A 9613-nucleotide genomic window follows, 5' to 3' on the forward strand; every position below is an offset into this window, starting at 1 on the left:
CAGATGATCCTTCCCCCTCAGCCTCCCAAATAGCTGGGACTACAGGCGTGTACCACTACGCACAGCTAATTTATTTATTTATTTATTTTTGTAGAGATGAGGTCTCACTATGTTGCCTAAACTAGTCTCAAACTCCTGGACTCAAACAGTCCTCCCACTTTAGCCTCCCAAAATACTGGATTATAGGCATGAGCCACTGCACTTGGCTTATTACATATTGTGAATCATTTTATATTTATATTTAGAAATAAAAACGTCTGCCAAGTAGCAATCATTTACTAATCTACTCATGCTGTGAATTGAATTTTAAACAATCATTCTTAAAATGGGGTAGAAATGAACTACTACAGCTTGTTTAGAATTTACTTGCTTCTCAAAGGGCTTGACTTGTCCCAGGTAGTAAACAGCTAACTAAGAAGCGGCACACTATAACAAACAGACTGTAGTATTGGAAAAATTGATTGACAGCCAAATCTTGATTATGGTAAAACAGACATGAAGATCCCTGGAAAATTTACAAGTAGAAATAATCCAGTATTGTAATTTAGCCATTTGCTTTAATATCTTCTCAATTATAATAACTATTCACAGCAGTACGGAAATGATAGTATATTTGAATAGTTTTCATAGTCTTCTTTATCTCCTGACCAGTGTTCATCAACAGTGAGAAATCCAAATACATCTAGCAGAAAGGGGAAAAAAAGAATAAAGAAGTGGCATGGACAGCTCAAACTGTACGATCATTCTCTAGACCCGGTTGCCCCAATAGGTTTGCAATTCTAAATTGCTACCTGGCTGGACACGAAGCAGCTATCTGCTTAGCTCTTGCTGCTTCTTCTTACAAAACAGCAGTCTCCAAAGCATGGTATGCATGGCAACCAGCTGGCAAACAGAAAGAGAATGTGAGAATTTCCGTTCCTACTTATTTTTTTACCTTACTCTTTTTAAATGTCTTCTTTGAGTATCTTATATTAGTATAGTCATGGTACAAGTAATTTAGAAATAAAAAACTTCATATATTGGTGATGTATACTAGAAAATGTTTTACTGAAAGAGATATAAACCAAAAATCTTTGAAAACCACTAGTGTAGATAGTAGAAAGCACTCTGCACCACAAGTGGAGAACCATGAATTTGTAAACTGCTTTAATCACTTTTTAGTCAAATGAATTTGGTCAACTCTTGTTTTATAATCTGCAAAATGGGAGTAAGAATACCTGCCCTGCCTTCCTCACAGTGCTGTATTGAGAAAGAAATTAAACAACTGTGTTATTGCTTATAAATTCCATGTATGCTGTGCAAATTGTGAAATTTTTTCAGCTTTTAAAATATTTTCCTCAAATGCATTCAGCACCCTCATGTAATCTTTATAAAAAATTCTTTTCTTTATGAAAAATAAAATAAAATAAAAATAAATATTGGGTCAAAGATCTGACTGACACGTCACCAAAGAAGGTAGCTGATGGCAAATAAAATAAGCTTATGAAAAGACACTCAACATTCTTTATCATTATGGAAATGCAAATTAAAACAACAACCAGCTACCACTAAGCATCTATTCAAATGACTGAATCCTAACAAAAATGCCAATTGCTGGCAAGGATGTGGTGCAACAGGGACTTGCCTATTCTTGGTGAGACGAATATAGCCACTTTGGAAGACAATTTGTCAGTTTCCTACAAAGCTAACCTTAGTCTTACCATACAGTCAAGACATTGTGCTCCTAGGTATTTACCCGAATGATTGATTTTAAAATGTTTTGCCACATAGGAAACTGCTGAGTATCACATGTTCTCACTCATAAGCGGACCTTGAAAATTATCATTATAGTATAAGAAAAGGATTGGCAGTAGTGGGAAATTGCCAGGGGAGGGGGGCACATCTCATCAACAAGGGTACCTACATAATGACCATTTGGATACCTAACTCTGAATTGTACCCCACTCTTTAAAATAAAATTTTTTTTAAAATTAAGATAAAATACTTTTTAAAAACTAAAAAAAATTAAGACCATATTCTAAATAGTGGAAGGACATTTTACTTTTAGGATCAAAGGAGAAAAATGTTTAAAATTTAACAGTTCTGGGATTCCAAAAGATGTATTTCTTTTCAACCTCCCAGAAAATTTTCATGGCCAGATATTTTGGGAGAAGGTGATTAAAAGTAAGTGTAACTTCAGGAGAAAAGAATGTTTACAAAGGAGATAGAAAAATTAAAGCTTTAGAAATAAGGAATTGATTTTTTTAAAAACCGAAGTTTTTGTAAACTTAAGAGCCAGCATTTGGATGCCAACAGTTAATTATCCTAGAAATTTCTGAGATATTTTGTTGGCCTACACTATTCTTTGAATAAAAATGTTGAAATTAATAGCAGACCTACTGTTTGCTTCTTCTAATGCTACTATATTTTAGAGACTTAATGGCATTTAAGGATGCCAGCATATAGCAACACTGGGAATTTATGTTTCCTAGTATTTTGAAACTTGGAATTTGTTTTTCATTTTTCCCATCTTCCTTTCTCAATTATAGGTTGAAGCTCCATTCATACCAAAGTTCAGAGGCTCTGGAGATACCAGCAACTTTGATGACTATGAAGAAGAAGATATCCGTGTCTCTATAACAGAAAAATGTGGAAAAGAATTTGGTGAATTTTAGAGAGCAACAAGATGACATCAGAGCTCACACTTAGTCTTTGCACCCTGTTGAGAGAGGTGGGCTGAGACCACCTTGTTGAAGCAGTTACCCAGTTCCTTCATTCCAGCCACTGAGTGAGGCCTTCATCGCCGTCATCGTGTGTGCAGTCTGCAGCCACCTTTGTAACGAGGCACCGCTGAGCAAGCACTGTCTGTGCCACCACACAGGACCAGACCCCTTTCCTGCTTCTCTCTGGGTTGTCTTTCTCTTCCCCTGTGTCCATCTCTTCCTCTTTCGGTTTCATTGGCTTTTTCTAAACAGTGCTCCATTTTACTTTGTCGGTGTTGAAGACGGGCAGTGTTATGGCTATGTGATATTTGAAGGGAAGGATGTGTGTTGCTTTTAGTCGTTCTTGCCAATGTTCTTGTTGGTCAATGGCTTGAAGGTAGACTTTCTAATAATTACTTTTACTTCGAGTAACTCTGACTCAGTGTTGCCAAAACTCTTGACAGTTTTCAAAGACAGAATATTTTGTCACCAAGGAAATTTATATAAATTAAGACAATAACTTTCTTGAAATTAGATATTCTGGCAATAAATTTGGATAATATAGAATAGCTTGACCCAGCATTTTGGATTCCTGTAGATCAGAGGTTTTATTTCCCTTTGCCTCCTTTTATATCCTCCCCTTGAATAATGAAATGACCAGACTGTATAGTGTGACAAATGTGTCTCATTCAGCAGGAAAAACTAATGATGTAGCTCATCACCCTGATTCTCTCACTTGGTACCAGCATTTCTGCAGGCATTAGAGAGGAGTTTGAAGTTTTCTAAACCTTTACGCTTCTTTAAGGATTTTAGCCAGTATTTTAATAGGACGAGATTAATGAAAGTGACAAATTGTAAAGTTTCTCTAATAGTCTTCATTGTAAGCTTTTTAAAGGAAAAGAAGTAAACTGAAAAGAGCCTTGGTTTGGATAAATACTTTGCTAAGCCAAATAAATAGCTTGATTATTGCAAACAATGTAGAGGTACTCTTATTTAAATATTTGTGTTTTTTGTAACAGTTAAGAACAAAGAGTTGTTACCAGCTGATTGTCCTGGTGTACTATATTTGTGAGCCTGAGGGAGGGACTTTGCTTGTAACCTCTGCTTTCATCCCATGCCTCTTCGATGAGGAAAAGGGACAATGTTTATAAAACTGCCACAATTGTATTTTAATTTTGAGGTGTGATATTTTCAGATCTGTCATAATTTCTGGCCTCTTTTCTCTCAGTAAGCAGAACGTATGATTAATCATGCAGATATGACTTTAATATTCCAGTTTTGTCTTGGTTTTTTCCTATACTTTTTGCCACTGACTTAACAACATTGCTGTCAGGTGGAAATTTCAAGCACTTTTGCACATTTTAGTTCAGTGTTTGTTGAGAATCCATGGCTTAACCCAGTTGTTTTGCTGTTTGTTTCTTTGCTTTTTATTTCCCCATCCGGTTTTATCTCTGTGTCTCAGTGACCTACTTTGAAACAACACACCAGAATAGTTTAAAATAAACTGTGTTCATTTTTTATGATCAATTTACATGCATACAGAGTGAATTGTTTTTAATCAAAGCGATCTCAATGTATATAACCATCCTATTTGCTTCACTATCGGTGCAGGTAGGTCATTGACACCACTTCTTTTCATCTGTACCACACCCTCGTAGAACCTTTGAAGACATTAGAAAATCCTGTTTGAAATATTCTCTATTCGTCTTTTGGTTGTCAAGTGTTTCTGCATGGTAATGTCACATAAACTGATACTGAGTTCAGTTGGTCCACCTATATTTAAAATGTGTGAGAAAAATTTGAAATACCCTGTTGTAGCAAGTTTTATGTAACAAAGATATGTTCTCATGTTGATAAATTTAAAACATCATTTGTATAAAATATTTTAATTTTTTTGTATTTCATTTAGACCCAAGAACATGCTGATCATTGTATTCTATGTGTATACTACAAATTCTATGGTAGCTTTGTTGTATATTATTGTAAAGTTATTTTAATAAATCATGAGGATGACAATGTGACTATTGCAATTTAGTTTTCAGTAATTGAAAAGATTTCTGTGAATTCTAAAAATACTTTTCTCTGTGAACTCACTAGCGCCCAGCTATGAGTTCACCTGGGGAGGTGGCCCCAAGCAGGCACCGCTCTTGCAGGCTGTTCAGCCACCCCCTCTCTCTGTTGAAGGGCACGAGCAAGCTCATCAAGAGCCAGCGAGTCAGGGGAGTCTGTGTCTGGCCAGTCAAGTACACTAAATTAGAGCATGTTTAAATTATGTGACATTCCCAGTTTCAGCCACAATTTAGCCAAGAGCAAGATAAACACTTGAATAAGAAATAAGTGGTATAAATCAGTATTTAACCTCAAATTGCATTATTTGAAACAGAAGACGTTATGCTTTGGCTCTGTAAATAATTAAGAGATGGCATTGTATAAGAAGGAGCCCTAAACCAAAAGTCAAGACAGCTGAGTTTCAGGCCAGCAAATGATCAGTATGACCTTGGCCTCAGTTCTCATATCCATAAAATGGAAGACTTGGATTAGGCAGTTTCTAAGGTTTGTTCTAACTTTCATGAATTATGACAAGATTCTCTTATCTCATATTTTGAAAAGATATCATGCTTTGAAGTAAGTCTCAGTAAGGCGATATATTTTGTGAGGGCATTTTTCTTCTTATCTATGACAGTGTTCTTGCAATTTTTTGAATATCATAAGAACCTCATGTCTGTCCTAATTCCTTCCTCATTCACTGATACTGAATTACCCAGTTGATATAAAACTGTCAACCTACCAAAACAGATACTGTGGCTTATGGGTATTGCTGTCTTGTTCTTGGTATATTCGTGTATTGACTGCCCATTGGCCTGAAAATACTCATTGTAAGCCTGAAAACAAATCATTTTTCTTTCTCACTGACTGTTTTTTCTGCTTGTTGTAAGAATCAAATGAAATAATGTATGTGAAGGCACCTTGTAAACTGTAACCTATCAATGTAAAATGTTAAGATGTGTTGTTATTTCATTAATTACTTCTTTGTTTAGAATGGAATTTCCTATGCACTGCTGTAGCTAGGAAATGCTGAAAACAACTGTGTTTTTTAATTAATCAATAACTGCAAAATTAAAGTATCTTCAATGGATATGACAATTTATTGAATCTTGAATTCTATTTGATGCCCTTATCTCCTGGCTTATTTTCCGTTGACACTACAGATGCTTATAGATTCCTAGTTTTATGTATTTGGGAAGAGAGTCCATCAGTCTACTCAGTCTGAATGTTTACTAAGAAACTGCTCCATTCATTTCATTATTTCTCACAAGTGTTTTCTACTTTCTTCTCATGCCTCCAAATTAATCCTAACATAAAGTCAGAAGTAGTCATATTTGTAGAGTTTGCTACTACAAGGGCCCTCATCCTTATATTGTAACAATGAACTACTAACTCCTGTCAGACTAATCCCAGGCATCAAGTTATCTCCCCTCAAAGCAGTGCTGGCTGGGGCACGGTGGCTCAAGCCTGTAATCCCAGCACTTTGGGAGGCCGAGGTACGAGGATTGCCTGAGCCCATGGGTTCAAGACCAGCCTGGGCAACATGGTGAGACCTTGTCTCTACAATAAATCAAAAATTAGCCAGGCGTGGTAGCACATACCTGTAATTCCGGCTACTTAGAAGGCTGAGATGGAAGGATCACCAGAGCCCAGCAGGTCGACGCTGGGGTGGCCGTGAGTGTGTCACTGCACTCTAGCCTGGGCAATAGAGTGAGACTCCAACTCAAAGGAAAAAAAGTGCTAATGCCACATAAAACTGAGCACACCAGGCTCATTGGGTTTGGAGTCTCTGCCCATCTCTTATTGGTGATTCTAACAGTACAAGGACTGAAAGGAAAAGTAGGAATGCCAACTGAGGGTTGATGACGATGCCCCAGCAGTCCACTGTCTCCTGATTTAGGGGCTAGCAAGGCTCACAGCCCATAGTTACCTTAATAAGATTCATTTTCTACTGCCGCTCTAACAAATGTCCACAAACTTAGTAAGGCTTAAAACAATACAAATGTGTTATCTTACAGCTCTGGAGGTCTCACCTCCAAAATAAGTCACAGTGGGTTAAGTTCACAGGGTCAGCAGGGCTGCCTTCCTGTCTGGAGGCTCTAGGGAGGAATGTTTCCTTGCCTCTTCTGGTTTCTAGAGACCACCTGCTTTTCTTAACTTGTCACATTCCTCCATCTTCAAAGCCAAAAACATTGGGACAAGTCCTTGTCAAACACTCTCACCTTCTCTTCTGCCTCCCTGTTATTTTTTAAAAACTCTTATGATTATATTTGGCCCATCTGGGTAACCTAGGCTAATCTGTTTAAGATCAGCTGATTAGCAACCTTAATTCCAATCTACTACCCTAGTTCCTCTTTGCCATATTACTGACCATAGTCACAGGTTCTCAAGATTAGGACGTGGACATTTTGTGGGGAGAAAGGCATTATTCTCCCTACCATGCTTAATGGTGTCGTTTTAGATGGAAAATATTGTTATCTGAAAGATGGGAGTAAAGGCAATCTTTTCACAATTCGAAGACCATAACGGTTTAAACTGAGATTTCCCTGAAGCCTAGTGTTTAGCATGCAAGGAGTATTAAAGTGCATTGTTACAGAACTTAATTGAGTAACCATGTCAATTCTGAATACCTTCAAAGATACTCAGCATCACTACTTACCACTGTAGGACAGTTCTCTGAGTAGCCTTGGACCAACTCATTTCTCCCTCCCCACATTTCCTGCATGCGATGCTCAAAATAACCACAGAATGTGCTAGGAATGCAATACCCCAGTTTAGGGAGGAACTCCCTGAAAGAAGCTTGGCCTTGTTCCTGTCCCTCCAAGGAAATGTAACGTCTCAAATTAGGAACAGCCTGGGACAGGATGTCCTTCAAAGCTTGCCCAGCGAGTCATGTGGCTCCTCAGGTGTATAACCCCAGGTAGGCTGCCTTTCTGGGTTCCTCAGCTACCTTGCAAGTGGGACATGCACAGCTGAGACTCCATCTGCTCCCAGCAGCTTCCTCGACCCTCGAGGGACTGAGGATGGATCTGAGACTTCTTTTTATTCCTTGCCTATCTGTAGGTAATAAACCGTCTTCATGTAACTTGTGTACGGTCACGTTCGGTCTTACCAGACTCAGGCAAGTGGTAGAACTAGTCCAAGAGGCAGTGGGCAGAAGTGGTGGGACTCCTGTTTCTGGTGGTTGGCTTGGTGATGATCTTTGTTATCCGTCCATGCAGTGGGAATCCTTCCTTGGGATTGGTAATTAGTGAATCTGCTCTACCACGAGCAACATGCACATTAAAGTCTCAAATGCCACTACGTACCCAATAGATGGCTACGGTTTAAAAGACTGGTAATATCTTGTCTTGGTGAGGATGTAGGTTAACCAGAACTGTCAGGCATTGCTAGTGGGCATGTAAAGTGCGACAACCATTTTGGAAAACTGACAGTTTGTTACAAAGTAATCATTCACTTACCATATGGTCAGCCATTCTACCTCCAGGTATTTACCCCAGACAATGAAAACATATGTCTACACAAAGACGTGATTGTTGGCAGCAGCTTTAAAACAGCTCAAACTGAAAACAATCTGAATTTCCAGCAATAGGTGGATAGATGAACAAATGGTGGTATATCCATGCAGTGGAATGCTACTCACCAATAAAAAGGAACAAACTACTGAGATAAGCAACAATATGAATGCATCTAAAAAGCATTTTTCATTATATACATTTATCAGAACTTGAACTGTGTGCTCAAAATAAGTACATTATACCTCAGTAAAGATGATTTTTAAGATTACAAAAAAATAAAATTGAGAATTGATTATCATAGAAGATTAGTAATCTAGAATCGTGGTCTCCAACCTTTTTGGCATCAGGGACCAGTTTCATGGAAGATAATTTTTCCACGGACAGGAGTGGGGTGGGGGGGAATCATTAGGCATTAGATTCTTTTTTTTTTTTTTTTTTTTGAGTTGGAGCCTCACTCTGTAGCCCAGACTAGAAGCCACTCCCAGCCACCACAGCCTCGACCTGCTGGGCTCCGGCAATCCTTCCGCCTCAGCCTTCCAAGTAGCTGGAACTACGGGTGCGCGCTACCACGCCCGGCTAGTTTTTTGATTTATTGTAGAGATGAGGTCTCGCCAAGTTGGCCGGGCGGGTCTCGAACCCTGCAATCCACTCACCTCAGCCTCCCCAAGCGAGGGATTACAGGCTGAGCCACCAAGCCCGGCTAGGCATTAGATTCTTATAAGGAGCTGGCAACCTGTATCCCTCATATGCACAGTTCACAATAGGGTTCAGTTCCTATGATAATCTAATGCCGCAGCTGATCTGACAGAACATGGCACTCTGCTGACCTGACAGAACATGGCACTCTGCTGACCTGCTACTCATCTCCTGCTGTGCGACCCCAATTCCTAACAGGCCTCTTACTGGTACTGTCCATGGCCCTGGGGTTGGGGACCCCTGATCTAGATGATATGGTCTGGGGAAGCTCTCAGAATGAGTCTTTAAAAGACAGAAATAAGCCGGGCTCGGTGGCTCAGCCAGTAATCCCACACCTTTGGGAGGCTGAGGTGAGTGGATTGCCTGAGCCCGCAGGTTCGAGACCCGCCTGGGCAGCAAGACCTCATCTCTACAATAAAATTTTTAAAAAATCAGCTGGGCATGGTAGCGCATGCCTATAGTTTCGGCTACTCGGAAGGCGGAAGGATCGCAGGATCCCAGCAGGTCAAGGCTGCGGTGGCTGGGAGCGGCCACTGCACTCCAGTCTAGGTGACTGAGTGAGACTCCAACTCAAAAAATAAAAATTAAAAAAAAAAAAAGACAGAAATAGAAAAAATACCCCCAAAAAAGTTTTTATGTTTTTTTGAAGTTATAAAACTTCTTTATATTTTG

General features: G+C 39.1%; 1 protein-coding gene across 12 annotated transcripts in view; it reads left to right on the plus strand.

The window, feature by feature from the left end:
• The window catches only part of PRKACB (protein kinase cAMP-activated catalytic subunit beta), an 86060-nt gene extending 80235 nt beyond the window's left edge, over positions 1–5825 (plus strand). For all 12 annotated transcript variants that reach the window (XM_021709137.1, XM_008051689.2, XM_008051673.1 and 9 more), the window contains one exon: positions 2529–5825. In XM_021709137.1, the coding sequence (XP_021564812.1) occupies positions 2529–2654 (126 nt within the window). In that variant the 3' untranslated portion in view covers positions 2655–5825. The remainder of the gene's footprint in view (positions 1–2528) is intronic.
• Positions 5826–9613: the final 3788 nt, after the last annotated feature.

The sequence above is a fragment of the Carlito syrichta genome, unplaced genomic scaffold (genome assembly GCF_000164805.1).
Source record: "Carlito syrichta isolate Samal-C Ts95f unplaced genomic scaffold, Tarsius_syrichta-2.0.1 Scaffold67282, whole genome shotgun sequence".
Classification (NCBI taxonomy): Eukaryota; Metazoa; Chordata; class Mammalia; order Primates; family Tarsiidae; genus Carlito; species Carlito syrichta.